The sequence below is a fragment of the Cervus elaphus genome, chromosome 24, assembly GCF_910594005.1.
Source record: "Cervus elaphus chromosome 24, mCerEla1.1, whole genome shotgun sequence".
In the NCBI taxonomy this organism is placed as follows: Eukaryota; Metazoa; Chordata; class Mammalia; order Artiodactyla; family Cervidae; genus Cervus; species Cervus elaphus.
Window position 1 is genome coordinate 70,307,806 of NC_057838.1, and position 18,458 is coordinate 70,326,263.

Here is an 18,458-nt window from a genome sequence, read left to right on the forward strand (position 1 = left end):
GCAGGCCAGGCCCGAGCCCCTGTCCCTCCAAGGGCCCCAGGGTCCACCCTGCCTTGCCAGCACACCCCCTCAGAGACATTTCCTGGACGAGAGGAGGGCCAGGGCTCCACGTGGACGGCTCAGGAGGAAGGCCCTGTCCACGTGTCGTCGGGGGCCCCGGAGGAGGCGGGTGGACAGCTTGGGGTGCAGCCTCATCTGGACGAGAGCAACAGCTCACAGCACGGGCTCACGTCACTGTGGAAACGCCTGCCATCCAGCTCGACGGAAACTGCTGGAAATTTCTGCACGGCACATCCCAGGGAGCGGCCATCGCGCCTGCCACCGCTGCGCCCAGTGCTGGGGGTCCAGGGCAGAGCGGAGGCCCTCCGAGGCGGCCGTCTGTCAGCGGCCAGGTGTGGGAGGACACGTGCCGCAGCCAAGGGCAGCAGCCTCTCGGCCTGGACGTGGAGCGCTGGCAGCCGCCATGCTCACAGCTAAGGCCACCGCCCGTTCCCGGAGGGGCTGCAGGGGCCCACACGCGCGCAGCGGCAGACGCCCGGACAACGAAGCTCCCCAGGTTCCCATCAAGGGGGAGCCCTGGGCACCCGTGCAGAACTGGGACTCAAGTCTCACACCTCCCCTGGGCCCCCAAAGGCAGCCAAGGCCATGCCCTCCTCTCACTGGCCTCGGCAACAGAACTGAAAACCAAGAGGCCACCAGCAGGCAGCTTGTAAAAAGTTGGCTTTATTTGTCTCTTATTCACCTTATCTCAGTTATGCCGCTTGGGCGTCCACAGTGACAGTCCCCTGGAAGTCGGGGTCAGCCTGCCTCCATGACCAGTGACGGCGGGTCAGCCGCCCGAGCCGTGCCGTGGTCCGAGGCTGCAGCGGGGCTGCAGGGCGTCAGGTCTCCGCGTGGGACTGGGTCGGACAAGGCCACGTGTGGTGTGGTGGGTGCCCCGGCCTGGGGGGACCGGCTGGGGCCCATCCTGGCTCTGTTGCCGACTCGCCAGGTGGTGCTGGGCAAGCCTCGTCCCTCGGCTGGTCTGCTTCCTGGGCAGCGCGGCCAGTGAGGCCTCGGAGCCCCTGGACTCAGGTGGGTGCCAGGCTCGCCACCTCTACTGGCTCTGTGCTTCAAAGGCTGCCGTGTGCCCACTGCTGGTGGGTTTGGTCTCCGAGGGGCTGCACGCGCCCAGGGGGACCCTCTCCAGGGAGCACCCCTCAGGCTGCGGCACCTAACTCTGCTGGTCCCCAAGAGGGGCTTCCCTAAAGGCCTTTGAGAAGGTTCTAATTCCTAAGATCTAGGTCACCTATTATTGCAAACAGAATTTGTCTCAGACATAATTGTCTTTTTGTATCAAACATGGGCGAAACTTGGCAAAAAAGCAATGTCTCTGAGCCTGACGTCACCGTGGGTCTACAGCCTATCTCCTCTCTGCTGGGCAGTTCTGGCGACGCTGCAGACCAGAGGCATCCCGGCACTGACTTCACTTGTGTTTGGTCCTAAGCACAGTAAAAACGTTCTAAAAAAGTACAAATGGGAAGTCTTCAGCCTAGAAGGTAGTGTGTGGGGCCGGCCACAGCTCCTCCCCTCCCGAGGGGTGGGTGCGGGGGACGCAGCACAGAGAGCAAGCAGTGATGGCCAGGGCGACTGGACCGCTAGCAGCCCAGGGTCCTCCGCACCACGGACTGCGCTCAGCCCGGCCCCATCAGCGAGGGCACCTGGTCAGCCAACAGGAGGACGCACAGATGGGCCAGGAGGGTCTTCTGGAAATTCATCCCTCCATTTTGGAAGAAACTGTCCTAAACAACTAACTTCAAAAGGGAAAATGATTGTCTTCCAGAGAAACCGTTTTAAACCAGATGTTCTGGCCGGACTGTGACGGGGACATGCCAGCGAGCCACCCTCAGGCAGCAGAAAACAGCCTGCTGCTGGGGGCCCGCCTCCTGCCACCTGAGACAGAGACGTTTCAACAACGTTTGTGCTTCTAACCAACGAGACGCTCCCTCCGAGGGGCAGCCGAGACTGCTGCGGTCGCCGGCGACACTGAGAAGGTGCAAAGGCTGACACAGACGCGGCGTGGGTGCCGGGGACGCCGACGGCCCAGCCCCGCCTCCGGCCGGCAGCCGAGAGAGGCCCCACTTCCGCAGTGCCAGTGCCGGAACGAAAAGCAAAATTCTAACCTGGAAAATCTCTAACACTTTACAAAGTGGAATGAAAAGAACATGAAACTCAAACGTGACTGAACCGAAGTCCCTGAGCCTCAGCAGCTCCCGAGAGCAGCTCCTCCAGCGCGGCTCCCTCGTCCCCTCGGCCGCGGTGGGGCACGCCGCCTCCGCCGGGTCCGGGGCCGCGGCTCAGAACAGCAGGGCCCCCATGCTGCCGACCTCGCTCTGCTCCTTCACGAAGATCTCAAAGTACTGGTAGATGATGGTGACCGCCAGCAGGATCCCGGTTCCAGACCCGATGGCGCCCAGGAAGTCAGCCAGGACGGAGAGGGCCCCGATGCACAGCCCGCCGAAGGCCGCGGCCGTGGGGATGTACCTGGGGAGGGGCGCGCGTCAGCCACAGGCTGCCCAGAGTCCTCGGGCCTGACCCAGGCCACGGGGGCCGCTGTGCAGTAACCCGCGTACCTCTGCCCGAGGACCCCGACTCCCTCAGGGGCCACTCCACGACCCCGTGAGGTTTCATCTGCTCAGGCAGCCTCGCGGTCTAGACTAGGCCCTGCTGTCTCATAAGCTGCCACGCAAGCCACTGGCGGCTACTGAGACAGGACCAGTCCAAATCGAGATGTTGAAAACGTCACAAAAGGTTTTGAAGACAGGTAACATAAAATGTCCCTTTATGACTTTTCGTTATATTTCTCCTCAACAGCACTATGAATCTAGAGGCGTCAGAGAATTCTTAAAGGAATGAACGAAACTGCCCACCCCCGTTAGGCACCAGAAAATGGTTTGCCACACTGCCTGCCTGTCGTTGAGGCAGGCGAGCTGTGGTCCCCAGGACAGACCTGGCCCTGACTACAGAACCCGATCCTGGACACAGCTCTAGAGGAAACCACCACGTTCACTCATTCACTCACGGACCGAGGCAGAGTGAGCTAAGGTGGCTTAAGAGTCTAAGGCGCTCACTGGGGCCCACCCTGCTGCCCACAGGGCAGCCCCACCGCGGGGGAAGAGGCCTGCAGACCACCGCAGCCTCCTCACCCCTCCCACCTGAGTTCAGCCCCCTTGCCCGGCCCGGCGGTCTCAGCCTCCGGCACGGACCTTCCACACACCGACCCCCCCAGCGGCCTCCACCAGCCTCTCTGACCTCACCTGCACTTGGACGCTCCTGAGACGCCTGACCCTCCACCCTCCTCCTGGACTGCCCCCAGAGAACCCTGCAGAGAAGCTCCGGCGGGAGCAGGGCGAGGAGCCGCTCTGTCAGCACCCTCACCACACCGCCCGCCACAAGCTTCTGGTCTCCCCGCTCTGGCTGCCCCTCTGCAGGCAGGGACCGGGCACCGAGCGGATCTCGCCAGCATCGGCACTAGCAGGCTCGCGGATGCCTGAAGACCCCGGGACCCCCGTCAGCCTCAGGGCCGGCACTCACCGGTTGAGCTCGTGGACCATGGACGTCTCTCGGTGGCCCCTCATCACCATCTGCTGCTCCTTCAGCTGCTTTGCAACCTGTGTGACGCCCACCCGGGAAGACAAGGTTCAAGTTCAGACGTGGAGTCCGAGGCCAGGCAGACTCTCATGTCACCAGACGCAGGCGCCCCCAGCGCCCTCACAGCATGGTGAAGCCGCCGCCAAGAAGGCGAAGGGGAAGTCAAGTTTACTCTGCCCGCTGCTTCCCAGACAAGCACGGGTTCATTTACCCCGGGCTCCGGCCACGGTCGCTAACGCTCTGGGACTGGCTCTAGCAAGGACTAACTGCCACGTGTGTGCACAGGCCCATCCCAGGAGGAGGGCCAAGCCGAGCTCCGTCACACCAGCCGCAGGCGAGGACGCTGGGGCTGCGTGAACCCCCTCCCAGAGGCTGTCACTCCTACTCACGTCCTTGGCGGAGGAGCCCGAGACCTCAATCCACGTCTTGGAGAAGAAGGCGCAGGAGCCCAGCATGAACACGATGTACACCACGGCGTGGACGGGGTCTTCCAAGACAGAGCCGAATGACTCGGGCGGGGACAGGTAATAGCAGAGACCGCCCACGGGGTAGGCCCGCGCCGGCCCACCGGAGGAAGTGTCCTGGGGGGATTTCGAGAGCGTGAGCGTTGCTCCTCACCTCACCTCAGCAGACGCAGCTCTGAGCAGGCGCCCGCAGCGCCGCTGTCCCCCCCACAGAAACGTCACCGAGTCTGCGACAGGCACAGCCGGAAAGCATCACGGGGAAACCAAACGCTGGTCGTGAGCAAGGCACACAGTGCCAGCCCTGCCCGGCCACAGCCCTCACACACCGGCGTGCGGCCCGCCACGGCTCCTGGAGCCGCTGTACTTACAGACCAGGTGCCCAGCAGGCTGACCAGCAGGTTGCCACTGAAGCGGGCGGACAGCATCTGGGAGATGACGTACAGGTTGGAGACCAGGGCGGACTGCAGGATGATGGGGATGTTGGACGTGTAGAAGAGCTTGATGGGGTAGGTGTTGTACTGGCCCCGGTACCGGGCCGACTTGATGGGCAGGTCGACGCGGAAGCCCTGAGGAGCCGAGCAGAAGCGAGGTTCTCACTGCCGCGCTGGAGCCTCGCACAGGGCTCAGACCCGGGGCCTCAACGTCCCCTCCGACCCGCCACCGCACTCGGGGGCAAAGGGACAGAAGGGTCCAGAAAAGCTGCTTAAAATGCACCCAAGCACAGCAGTGTTTTTTTCAAAATACAAAGTCCACCGCATTACAGGAACACCAGCGTGGAAAACAGGAAGTGCTATCGGTGGCTCGCCAGAGTCCTGCCCCGCTCCCACGGCAGCCCCGGACAAGCCCCATGCCCAGGAGGGCCCTTCGCGGACGCTCTCACTCACTGCAGAGAAGCTAGGCTTCTCTACTTTTCTATGAATACAAGCTTTCCCGCTGAAACCCTTGGAAAATAAAAAGGGCTTCCTTTATGTACTTTTTTAAAAAAACAATCTCCCAGTGCCTAGAACAGGGTTCAGAATATTTAAAATAAAACCTCGACAATCAAATCCCAAGACCCCAAGGAGCTAACGTGTCATTAACCGGCATCAACCAAACGGATGTGCCCAGCCCTCAGTGCCTGGAGGCATAAACACCCGTGTGTCAGGATACAGGCGGCTGACGGAAGACAAACACGAGTCCAACCAGAGAAAAGCAGTGGGCAGCTGAGGTCTCCTGTGCGGAAGCAAGCTAGGCAGACTCACAACGTAAGAGCTGACAGTTCTCGCAAGGACATGGGAACTGCCTAGAGGCACCTACAGACCTCAGCTCAGCAGCAGCGAGGTCTCAGGCCTTGATTCACTTCTCTTGAATTAAGACCGTGAAATGTTAGAGCTGCCTCAGCTTGTTAGCTCAGGCAAGTTCCCGTAAGTCCATGGAACCCACTCTGTCAAATGCCACCTGCTCATTTCACTGCCATACGATAGCTCACACCACCCCTGGGGTGTGGGCACGGGAAACGCAGACCCTCCTAATCCCCAGGGCTGGACCTGAACGCACCTGGAAATAGATGACCACCGCAAAGACGAAGATGGTGGCGATGAGATTCATGAGGTTGGGGAGGTTCTGGCGGTAGAACGCCTCTCGCAGGGCTCGGACCTTGTCGGTACGGGTGGCCAGCAGGTGAAAGAGCGCGATGATGGCACCTTCAAACTCCATTCCTGTTACGGGTGAAGGTAGACGGAGGAGCTCGGGGTGGCCCTAAGCACCCTGGCGGCCGGAACCCAGGAGAACGGGATCAGCTCCGGGAACCACGGAGATGTTCTGCACACTTCAACCTGCAGAGGGGGCTATTCTTCCTTTTTGAATGAACTGATCTTACTTCTGTGGCTTGTGAGTCAATGGCCATCAGGCATGTGGAATGATTGTCTAAACACCAGGTTTCCCTGGTGGCTCAGCCAGTCAAGTGTTAGCCTGCCACGTGGGAGACATGGGTTCAATCCCTGGGTCGAGAAAATGCCATCCAGAAATGGCAACCCACTCCAGTACTCTTGCCTGGAGAATCCCATGGACAGAGGAGCCTGGCGGGCTACAGTCCATGGGGCTGCAAAGAGGCAGACACGACTGATCGACTAAGACTTTCAACGTCTGAAGAGCTGTGTCTGTGGAGCTCCAGCTTAATGGGTCCCGCCTGAAGGGCTCAGAGGTGCTCCAGCTTAAAGGGTCCCGCCTGAGGGGCTCAGAGGCGCTCCAGCTTAAGGGGTCCCGCCTGAGGGGCTCAGAGGCGCTCCAGCTTAAGGGGTCCCGCCTGAGGGGCTCAGAGGCGCTCCAGCTTAAGGGGTCCTGCCCGAGGGGCTCAGAGGCGCCCACCCCACGTCCCTGGGGGCCCCCTGGCAGCACAGCACCCAGCCCTGCGGCCAAGCTGTCCAGACGAGGCAGGCTCGGGCTCCCTGATCCTCACCCCAACAGCCAGGCTGAGAGGACAATGCATGTGCCCACACACGGCTGACTGCTGTCGGAGCTCACGCCTCCCCACAAGAGCACTGCGGAGGCAGGCCAGCAGCAGACCAGGAAGAGGGCCAGGGAGCGGAGCGCGCCCGCCAACGGCTCAAGGGAAAGGGCAGGAGCGGCCTTCACCGGTGTGGGGACCTGTTTCAGTCTAGTGACAAGATTACGTGGGTTCTGGAGGTCAGGGACTGTTTTTGGCCCTTACTTCAAAGAAAACAGTCAAATGTGTGCAAACATTTGCTTCTCCTAGGCCTCTTCTGAGTGAATAATGCATTTAGTGATGAAAAAACCTTTCCGAGTCAGCCATACTCCCCTGAATGTTCGGAACTTTTCCTTGAACATGCCCTCTGTAAGCTGGCGCTGTCACTCACATTCACCGTGCACCTGCTGTGAGCCTGGAGTCCCGTGAGTCCATGTTATTTGTCATTTAATCCTGGCAGCCAAGGGTGCGGCCAGGATGGGAGCTCAGCTTGCGAGCGCCCACATCCCTGCCTCTTTTACAAGGCTGCCCCTTGCAGAGGCTAGAAGCAACTGGGTGTCCACCAGGGAAGCCCTGCTCCGCCCACGCAGTGACGGCCAGGCTGCGCCGGGTGAGGCGGGGCCGGCTGTCCCGGCAGGGCCCATGTTTGTAACCCTAACCCTAACCCTAAGTGACACATCGGTGTCAGCAGAAACCTGTATCTTCAAAACCTTTACCGATACACACACAGAACAATCAGAAGCGCTGTACCTAAAACTGATCCTTCTTCCCTTAAACGGGGGAGCGCAAGGGCTTTTTACCGAACCCCATCCACGGGCACCTCTTCCCTGAAATGGGGGACGCGGGTGCTTTATACCGAACCCCGTCCACAGGGCACTTCTTCACTGAAACGGGGGGACGCTGGTGCTTTTTACCAAACCCTGTCCATGGGGTGCTTCTTCCCTGAAGTGGGGGGATGCAGGTGCTTTTAACCAAACCCCGTCCACAGGGCGCCTCTTCCCTGAAACGGGGGACACGGGTGCTTTTTACCGAACCCTGTCCACGGGACGCTTCTTCCCTGAAACGGGGGGACGCTGGCATTTTTCACCGAACCCCGTCCACGGGCACTGGGGCCTCACCTCGGCCAGTGTTGACGGTGGTGGGGCTGAACGCCTTCCACACGATGGTCTCGCAGATGTTCGTGGCGATGAACAGGGAGATCCCAGAGCCCAGGCCGTACCCCTTTTGCAGAAGTTCATCCAGAAGCAGAACAATCAGGCCAGCCACAAAGAGCTGTCAGTATTAAAAAAACAAAAAAAGTACAGAAACCTAAAAAGATGGCATGACTGCTCCCCATAGCACAATTCTGTCCTTCCTCGGGAACTAGCTTCTCCGATGTGAACCTGTGAAGGCAGAGGGCCCGCCAGCCGCTGGGGTCTCCTCTGAAGTCAGAAGGCAACCCAGGGCCTAGACCTCTTCTCAGGAAGCTTCTCTTAGCCTGACTCAGGTCTGCTGTTGGGCAGGGGTGGGTGTGAGGGCCTCAGAGGGGTGCGGCCTGGTGTTACCTGTATGGTGATGAGCAGGCAGACACCGGCGCCCATCTCAGACGGGTCCCCGTACATCCCCGTCATCACGTACACGATGGATTGCCCGATGGTGATGGTCATGCCGAACACTAGAGGCAGGAGGAGAGCGGTGCTCAGGGGTCTGCTGTGCATCCTGAGGATACGGTGACCAGACGCCGACTGCGTGCCAGCAGGACCAAGATGAGGACAACAGACCCTGCCCCCAGGGAGCTCGGCCAGGAACGCTCCACACCCACGGCGACAGAGTGACAATAACGCACGATAAGGCAAACTCTGAACAAAAGCTCCTGAGCTCTCTCATTCCACCTCCTCCTAGACGCGTCTCCTTTCAGTGACGGGCGGAGGGAAAGACTGGAAGCATCACCACCCAGCTTCTCACGACAGATGTGAACACAACTCAGGGACGTCCGCAACCTGCACACCACACTGAGGTCATCATCGGGGGCCCGGGTTCCAGGAGCGTTCGTCCAGGGCGCCCAACAGGCTCGCGCTTCAGGGCACAGCACACAAAATCAATAAGGCGAGCCCTTCCCAGTTTGTATTTAATGTATTATTTAAGGAAAAACCTATCACGCCACCAGTTCACTCAGCCCACTCCCCCGCCACACAGCTCTCCCGGAGCTCTCCTGAAGGAGGCTTTCCTTTTTATGGACAGTCTTGTATCCTGTGTCATTCACTCCATTCCACCGGGATGCACAATGGAATCTACATGTTTTTGTTGGATCCCAAGATATCACGTGGATCTTACAGCATGGGACTGGGATTCAGCTCCAGCCTCTCTGCGTAGTTTGCCACCCCCCGCCCCAATATATACATTCTACTCCAAAGCGCCTGTCATAGAGTCCCTTTTTGACTTCTTAAAAGTGCTTAATAAGACCGAATTCTTAAGGCAGAAAAAAGAGCAGAAAATTTTTTTTTATAAAGTCCAAGACCAAAGAGAAAACAGCTGATGTATCTATACTTCTGAAAAATAACTCACATATATATTTTAAAATCCTGATTTGTGTCTGAAACTGACAAGTTTAAACTAGATTAATCTTTTGTGCTCAACTCTTTAACCTACTAACTTAAGATCTTAAAACATGCTGGTGTGGAAGGAAAAATGGCCAGGTAGGAAAGTGTAATTATTATTTCCTGATTAATACCTGTCAATCCATAGTCAGGCTTAACTCGGTTAATTCTGATGACTTTACCAGTGCTGCTTATGATTTACTACGGGGAAAACACCATTACCCCCATTTTTAAGGTGAAGAAACTGGGACACGAGCTGCATCTAACCGCCCAGAGTCACACAGCTGGTACCCGGCAGAGCTAAGCGGAGAGAACCATCTCTCCTCTAAAGTGACTCCTTTAAAACTCCCACAGGAGGAAAATCACTCTGCCAGGTACCACCACTGGCGAGGCACTCACTGGTGTTTTACACACAATATTCAAATGAACTCTTACCACAGCCCTGCTGCCAAGTGGGAAGGACAGGGTGATGGTGGAGGGCGGGCTCTCTAGCCCGGCTCCCTCCCTGGACCTGCAGCCCTGGGCACCAGCACCCTTCCTCTGCCTGCTCCAGCCCCTCCCAAGTGCCCTCTTGCTAACAGGCCACACGGGGCTGGAGGGAATAGGGGATCACAGCAACGACGCCCCCACTCCTGCCGAAGACAACCGACCCCCCCCCCCGCCCCGAAAACCCCAAGCTAATTTTTGATTACCCAAACTTCGTAGCAAATTCAAATTCTCAACTACAGACATCTGAGCATCATTTAAAACCCCACTTACACTTCTGGGCTCCGTTGAAGAGGGCTCGGTCTTTCGGAGTGTCACCAACCTCAATTATTTTGGCGCCAGCCAAGAGCTGCATGATGAGGCCAGAGGTGACGATGGGCGAGATGCCCAGCTCCATCAGCGTGCCTTAGGAAGGGGGGCAAAACACAGCTGACGTCAGCGTGGAGGAGTAAGACGCTGCTAAGAAAACGGTCGCACACAGCTGGACTATGTGCCCCAGCACGAACCCGACGTGCTTCAGTTCGCCAGCAACGTTTAACTCAGAGTCGCCCCCAAGTATCAGCAGTGAGAGGGTGATTCAATTCATTCTGTTCAGTCTGCCAGCAACATTCTGTTTAGGAGTCACATGGCATTTAAACTGACTGCTACATTTAAATTCATGAAAACAGATTCACGCTGGTTGTACAGAGATAAGATAGGTTTGTCTCTTCATCAGTAACAAAAAAGGATAACATTAGAATAATTTCCAGAGTCTGGAGATGAGGGCCATACAATTGTATCTAATTTCGAGTAAACCTCTATCTCCATTATACTGAAACAAGCTATACTTCCAACTGATTTAGAACTTAATTTGAACCATATTTTTAAAACGAGTTAATCAAAAGCAGTATCAGCATAAACATTCAAAATCCCCCCTCACCCCAAACAGGTAACTGGTTAGAGCATACAATACACTGTTCATGCATTTATTTCTTTGGACACGTATATGTAACCTATAGATACGGACAAGACACAGCTGAGAAACAAATTACATATTCTAAAGAATGTTATCAGAACAGGAGAAAGATAGAACTGTCACCATTTCAGCTGTTTAAGAAGCATTCTAGTGTTCCCACGTGTTTTAAAAACCTCTGCCGTGTAGACTCATCCCCTGGCTCCAGGTTTTGTCCTGCATACAGAGCAGCTCTAACAGGATGACACGTGCATGGTGCTGAACCCAGCACTCACTGGGCTGTTTTAGCACGGCATGCTAACGCTCTCTCCAAACACTCTGGACTCCATCTAACACCAAGCCTGTAATGTAACTGCAGGCGGCCAGTCAAGCCCGCGCAGCATGGGGGTGCAGAGGGCCAGCCCTACCTCTGTTGGAGGCGAGGATCACCCTCATCCAGTAGAAAGGGTCGGCGGAGTCTGAGGACATGATTCCAAACAGGGGGATCTGCAAACAAGCAGAGAGGAGCCAGGCACGTGCTTCCGGCCCCCTCACACCACCCGGACCCTGGACCTAGACCCAGACCCGGGCTCACCTGGCAGCACACCAAGAAGATGAAAAGGGTGATGGCGGTCCATAGCACCTTCTCCTTAAACTGAATCTGCGGCAGAACGGAGCAAATCAAGACAAGAAGTTATCTCCATACACAAATTAGCAGAAACGGACTCTGCTCAGACGCCTCTCTCTGCTCACAGAAAAGCAAACCGTGGACAGTCCACACCAGGCACCGAATGCAAGTGTGTGTACTGCATGCTGTGTACACGTGTGTGTGCACGCGTGTGCTCAGTCACAGCCAACTCTGTGATCCCACAGAATGTAGCCCGCCAGGCTCCTCTGGCCATGGAATTTCCCAGGCAAGAATACTGGAGTGGGTTGCCATTTCCTCCTCCAGGGAATCTTCCTGACCCAGGGATTGAACCTGGGTCTCCTGCGCTGCAGGCAGATTCCTTACCTCAGAGACACCTGGGAAGCCTTTCTGTGTATAAGGCACAGATGCAAAGACCTGCATATACATTTAATCTTCACACAACGTAATGTTATCCTTACTGTTTTACAAGAAAACTGAATCTTAGAAAAACTGGACTTCCCTGATGGCTCAGACGGTGAAGTGTCTGCCTACAATGCGGTAGACCCGGGTTCAATCCCTGGCTCGGGAAGATCTCCTGGAGAAGGAAATGGCAACCCACTCCAGTGCCTGGAGAATCCCATGGATGGAGAAGCCTGCAGTCCATGGGTTCGCAAAGACTTGAACACTACTGAGCAACTTCACTTTCACGTTTGTCTCAGATCCCACAGCTGTAATGGATTTGAGTACAAAGCCTGCGCTCTTAACCGTCAGTTTGAACAGTTTAGGATCCGACCCAAGATCAAAGAATAGAAATAGAAAGTGATTCCTAAACCAGACTCGGCCTTACAGCACAGGAGCATCACTTCTCACTTGAAAGGGTTTTGTAATGGACAAAATCTTGCTATGCTGGAATCAACTAATCTGAAACCTGTATTTCTTTGTGTATTCTCCAGTATTCTCCAAATTAAGGGTAAAACGATGTTATATACACTGGAGGAGCAGGGAGAGCTGCATACTCAGCCGACTCACTAACTACTGGTAGCGTCTGTTTAACAAGAGTTTTCACAGCTCCTCAGGTATGTCAGTAGGATAGGTGACTTTTCAGAATCATTTTACAGATGACTGAGAAGCATCTTTGGGGAAGCTGAGACACCCTGCCCAAGCCCCCTCTGCTCTGAAAGCTAAGTGTCTTCCTAGCACCTGCGGCCTGCACAGCAAGAATGAATGGCTTTCAAGGCTTAGAAAACACAGGAGTTATTCTGTGGACTAAGAATCTTAACACGGAAACACCTTGTGAGTGAAGGTAGTAAGTGAACAAAATCATGTTCTTCAAAAACACTTTTTAAGCTTTGTTCTAAGTGAGCACAGAGCCGGAGCCACGGCTCTCTGGTCAGACAGGGCTACAGCACCTCTGCGCTGCCCACTGGACAACCGCACCACGGCGCGGGCATCGGACACAGACACTCCACGTGCCGCTGCGGGGAGTCCGCAGAGCTCTTCCTCTTGAGAATGCTCCCGCACCCCTTCCCACCGGGAAATCAGGAGGCAGCCAAGGGAATCAACGCCTTGTCAGGCTGACCAGTAACGTAACAAGCTAGAAATGATTCTTTATGCGGAAAGATAGTGGACAGGTCTCACAGGACTCCTCATTCCTAAATAACCAAGTCTCCCCTCCTGGAAGCAGCCAAATTCAACAGCAAAACATCAAAAACTGTTTATCCCAGTTCTGCCTCCCATTCCGCGGGAGTTCACTCTCTTGGCAGAATCCTCTCAACCTCTACCCTACCCCAAAGCAATTTTCTCATCTGTCTGGCTCCCTGCCCACCCTTTCTGTTCTATCAATACTGAACACCCTCCCACCCACTGGTCTTCTGCCTCAGCAGACTCCATCCTCCTTATGCCATTAGAATTCTTGCCCTTTCCTTCAAGGACACTGCTATTCTTCCTTCAAGGCTGCCATCAGACACAATGCCTTCCAGAGTCAGTCCCTTCTGGAGCCACTGCCGTACCCTGCACAGATTTCTACTGCTCACCCCCCACACTCAGTTACACACAAGGCCAAGGTCACACATTAAGAGGCTGTGTGAGGGTGGATCCCAGGCGAGCCCTTTCTACTGTGCTGGGGACACACACACAACTTTGCCTATCAGCGCATCAAAGCCAGCACAGACGTGGAGGAGATGCAAAGAATGTGAGGACAAAAACACCTTCCTGTTAATTATCCTAAGAACCCAATGAAGCTTTTCTTCCTTGTTTAACAGCTTCGCTTACACTGGTAACTGTTTGGGCCTGAAGCTGTGCACGTGCAAAAATCCTTGATAAAGAGTCAACAGAGCTCTACATTCCTATCTTCCCATGTTTTAATGAACCTGCGTAGACAGGGGTCACAACATGCCCTCATTCTCGATACAGTGAGGGCACACGGAAAAGGGACAAACTCAGTTACACATAGTAAAGTGGCTGCTCTCAACTCCCTTCAGCATCTGGACAAAAAGAGCATCTCCGGGAAAGACGACAGCCGGCGATCCGCTCCCGCTGGAGCGGGAGGAGAGGAGGAGAGAGAGGAGCTCAAACCGGAGCGTCTGAGGCTCTCGAGGCCTTCCTCACTCAGGCCAGGGTCCTCTTCGGGGCAGCGCAACCCCCGGGTTCGGGCCACCCGAGGAACGTCTACAGAGAACGCTCCAACCGAAGCCCGGCGAGGCTCGGGGGAAAGCACGCCGCCCGGACCAGACTCGGGGGAAGGGGCGTCCACTCGGCGCGTCGGGGCCGCTTCACCGGGGTGCAGCAGTCTCCCCGAGCCTTGCTCCAACTCACCTTCCGCTCCGGCTTCTGAATTTCGGGCAGGATGACACAGAAGGGCTTGATGACTTCCAGAAACTTGACTTTGGGGGGAGAGACAAGAGGAGAGTTAGGGCTGGGGGGCCCCGCGCCGCCCCGGGGAGCAGGGGCGCGGGGTCGGCTGGGCTTCCCTGCCGGGGGAGCGGGGTTCCGCCCGCGCCCGGGCTGCCCCGAGGGACTCACTCCCCATGGCGGCGGCTCCTCGGCTCCGGGTCCCGCTTCGGCTCCGGGTCCCGCTTCGGCTCCGCCGCGCTCCGACTGCCGCTCCACTGCCGCCGGGCCTGCTCTGGAGCGCCGCGCCTCGCCAAGAGACACGTCAGTGCTAGCGCCGCGGCGGCCGCTTCCGCTTCCGCTTCCTGCCACGCGCCACGCCCGCGCGCATCGCCCGCGCCGAGACCACAACTCCCGGCGTGCAGCGGGGCCGCGCCGCCTGTCGGGAGGGAGGCCGGAGGGGCGGGGCGAGGCGCGGAGCCCGCCGAGAAGGGGGCGTGCGCCTGCGCAGTTGGACCCGCGTGTTGGGGCCCGGAAGACGTTCCCCACGCCGGCTTGTCCCCCCCACGCTTCAGGGCAGCGGTGGTTCGTTTCTCGGGGGTAGACCATGAGCTCCTTAGTGCAGGCCTGTCCTGGGGCCGTCTGAGTGCCTGGCGCCCGGCAGGCGCGCGGCGGCGGGAGGACAGGCATCCTTTTGTGGGCTCGTCGAGCAAACCCGCGGCCGCTCGGGGCGCGGGCCCCGCTGTCTGTGGGAAGGGGGCGGGGCCGTCCATGGGGCCCTCCCGGAGGAGGCGCTCCGGGAAAGGCGCCGTTGCGAGCGCGGCAGACGCTGCGCCTGACCGAGGTCTCCGGGGATGGGAGGCCTGCTTGGCGGAGGGCTGTGTGAGGGGAACGATAAGGTTTAAGGCTCTTGGGGCCGTTGGGCGGGGCGAGGGGTGCTGGACGCGGAGCTTGGGGTTTATGTCCGAGCAGCTGTGATCGCCGGTGGCACGCGAGAGGTAATCTGAGGAAGGACACTCCGTGACGTCAGCGTCTGGAGCAGGCTGGCGCTGCTGCCGGGGTTTAGGGGAGGTTCCCGGAGCGCAGCCTGGAGCTGGGCCGGATGGAGTAGGAGAGGCTGGGGTGGAGAGGTGCTTTCTGCAGTATTCGATTGCTGCTGCTGCCAAGTCACTAAAGTCGTGTCCGACTCTGCGACCCCATAAACGGCAGCCCATCAGGCTCCGCCGTCCCTGGGATTCTCCAGGCAAGGACACTGGAGTGGGTTGCCATTGCCTTCTCCACCAGTATTAGTTTAGGGATTGCTATTTCTCTTTTCGCTTCCCTCCCATTTCTAGCAGGTCTTTCCCTCAAGGTTTTTTCTAAGTTGGGAAGGCCTTTTTTGGAAAGCTAACCCGTGGGTGGAAAATGCAAATGCCAGCAGGAGGTGGGCAGGAATTTCAGCGAAGTGACCAGATGTGGTAGCACTTGCTATGCATCCCCCACAGAAAAACGTTAAGTCCGACCCTCCTCGGGCTGCTTCTGAGAGCAGCCTCATCTTCCCGTGCAGGACCCCTTTGTAATAACTGCTGCAGTTTTGTGTTAGCCCCTGGACACAATTCAGCAGGTAGCTCAGAGCTGGTATTTAGCACATGTGACCCTGCACCATCCTGATGGTGAAACTATTGAAACGCTTTATGGTAAAAATGATCATAGTGATTGTACTGTTGTTGTTCAGTTGCTTCTTCCGTGCTTTGTGACCACGTGGACTGCAGCACACCAGGCTTCCCTGTCCTTCACCATTTCCCAGAGTTTATGAAAACTCCCATCCATTGAGTCGGTGATGCCATCCAGACATCTCATCCTCTGTCATCCCTTTCTCCTCTTCCTTCAATATTTCCCAGCATCAGGGTCTTTTCAGATGAGTCGGCTCGTTGCATCCAGTGGCTAAAGTACTGGAGCTAGAGCATCAGTCCTTCCAATTAATATTTAGGGTTGATTTCCTTTAGGATTGACTGGTTGGATCTCCTTGCTGTCCAAGGGACTCTCAAGAGTCTTCTCCAACACCACAACTCAAAAGCATCAGGTTTTCGGTGCTCAGCCTTCTTTATGGTCCAACTCTCACATCCATACATGATGACTGGAAAAACCATATGTGTGACTATGCAGACCTTTGTCAACAAAGTAATGTCTTTGCTTTTTAATACTTTGTCTATTTTTGTCATAGCTTTTCTTCTAAGGAACAAGCGTTTTAATTTCATGGCTGCAGTAACTGTCCACAGTGATTTTGGAGCCCAAGAAAACAAAAGTCTGTCACTGTTTCCATTGTTTCCCTGTCTATTTGCCGTGAAGTGATGTGACTGGATGCCATGATCTTAGTTTTTTGAATGTTGAGTTTTAAGCCAGCTTTTGCATTTTCTTTTTTCAATTTCATCAAGAAGCTCTTTAATTCCTCTCCACTTTTTGCCGTTAGGGTGATATCATCTGGATATCTGAGGTTATTGCTATTTCTTCTGGCATCTTGATTCCAGCTTGTGCTTTGTCCAGCCTGGCATTTCACATGATGTACTCTGCATATAAGTTAAATAAGCAGGGTGATAATATACAGACAATATACTCCTTTCCCAGTTTGGAACCAGTTTGCTGTTCCATGCCCAGTTCTAACTGTTGCTTCTTGACCTGCATACAGGTTTCACAGGAGGCAGGTAAGGTGGTCTGGTATTCCCATCTCTTTAAGAATTTTCCACAGTATGTTGTGATCCACACAGTCAATGGCTTTAGCATAGTCAGTGAAGCAGAAGTAGATGTTTTTCTGGAATTCTCTTTTCTTTTTCCTATGATCCAGTGGATGTTGGCAATTTGATCTCTGTTCCTCTGCCTTTTCTAAACCCAGCTGGTACATCTGGAAGTTCTCCTTTCATGTACTGTTGAAGCCGAGCTTGAAGGATTTTGAGCATTACTTTGCTAGCATGTGAAGTGAATGCAGTTGTGTGGTAGTTTGAACATTCTTTGGCATTGCTCTTCTTTGAGATTGGAATGAAAACTGACTTTTTCCAGTCCTGTGGCCATTGTTGAGTTTTCCAAATTTGCTGCCATAATAAGTGCAACGCTTTTAAAAACAGCATCATCTTTTAGGATTTGAAGTCCTAAATCAGGTGGGATTCCCTCATCTCCACCAGCTTTGTTCGTAGTGACGCTTCCTGAGGCCCACTTGGCTTTGCACTCCAGGATGTCTGGCTGTGGGTGAGTGCTGATACTGTCGTGGTTATCTGGGTCATTAAGATCTTTTCTATATAGTTTTTCTGTGTATTCTTGCCATCTTTTCTTAATATCTTCTACTTCTGTTAGGTCCATACTGTTTCTGTCCTTTATTGTGCCCATCTTTGCCTGAAAAGTTCCCTTGGTATTTCTGATTTTCTTGAAGACTTCTCTAGTCTTTTCCATTCTATTGTTTTCCTCTGTTTCTTTGCATTGTTCACTTAGGAAGGCTCTTTTATCTCTCCTTGCTGTTCTTTGGAACTCTGCATTCAGATGGGTATATCTTTCCTTTTCTCCTTTACCTTTGATGTCTCTTCTTTTCTCAGCTATTTGTAAAGCCTTCTCAGACAGCCATTTTGCCTTTTTGCATTTCTTTTTCTTGGGGATGGTTTTGATCTCTGCTCCTGTACAATTGTACTGTTCCAATTAGCTGATATAAATTTTCATATAAACTCAGTGGTTCGTGCTGACAGTTTTAGGACATTAGTACCGGGGAATATGAATCTGCTGTTGTAACCACATCTGAGGAACATTCGTGGCACAGTTTGGTCTGTGCCACTGAAGGGACTGTGGCTAAGTTGTTTGTGTTAACAGAATGCAGATTGCTTTAGGAGAATCACTGACTTAAAATTTTGTCTGCCCAGTGTAATTCTTTTAAATTATAGCAAGTGTGCAGTGTTTTTATGCTTATAAGCTTAAGATTGTATTATAAATATTAAGAACAACTATCTAAAGTGAAGAGATGACAAAATCTGGATAATTTTTAATATTTTTAAATATGATAAATCTGAGTCTTGTTAGTCTGCAGAACTAAGAAGGAATTATAATAGTAGTCAGCCCCAGCCTGGAACTTGTTTTGATACTGTGCAATAATCTGCACAAAGTAAAACTCGTGTTAAATACATATTATTGGGTTGGCCAAAATGTTCGTTGGCGTTTTTCCATGAGATGTTACAGAAAACCCAAATGAACATTTTGGCCAACTCAATACATAAAACCTGTAGTCCTGGAATAAAAAATGACTTGATTTTTTTTCAACCAGGAATTTGAGTTAGTGCTCATGACAAGTTTTGGCTACAGATAGTGCTCAAAAGTTATGTGTTAAAAGATCAAAGTGCTAAATATGTACATTTCATCAGGATGCTGTTAAAACATGTGATTCAGGTGAAAAAAATTGTGATAGAACTTAATTTTGGATAAGGCAATACAAGATCTA

The 18,458-nt window shown here is 54.4% G+C and overlaps 1 protein-coding gene across 1 annotated transcript; it reads right to left on the minus strand.

The window, feature by feature from the left end:
- Positions 1 to 703: 703 nt before the first annotated feature.
- SEC61A1 (SEC61 translocon subunit alpha 1) lies at positions 704 to 14,359 on the minus strand. The gene is made up of 12 exons (XM_043886031.1): positions 14,201 to 14,359; positions 13,994 to 14,061; positions 11,147 to 11,212; positions 10,980 to 11,058; positions 9,894 to 10,025; positions 8,103 to 8,212; positions 7,677 to 7,830; positions 5,631 to 5,791; positions 4,463 to 4,660; positions 4,020 to 4,211; positions 3,574 to 3,650; positions 704 to 2,523 (listed from the first exon to the last, which is right to left on the minus strand). The coding sequence occupies exons 1-12, from the start codon at positions 14,205 to 14,207 to the stop codon at positions 2,337 to 2,339; spliced, it is 1,431 nt and encodes a 476-aa protein (XP_043741966.1). The 5' UTR covers positions 14,208 to 14,359; the 3' UTR covers positions 704 to 2,336.
- Positions 14,360 to 18,458: the final 4,099 nt, after the last annotated feature.

Bases quoted from the DNA above. Each gene is read 5' to 3' on its own strand.
- SEC61A1 (XM_043886031.1), bottom strand. The intron at 10,026-10,979 runs GTAGGGCTGGCC...CCCCTTCCTAAG, and splicing joins GATCCTCGCCTCCAACAGAG to GCACGCTGATGGAGCTGGGC. The intron at 4,212-4,462 runs GTAAGTACAGCG...AAATCCCCCCAG, and splicing joins GCCTGCTGGGCACCTGGTCT to GACACTTCCTCCGGTGGGCC.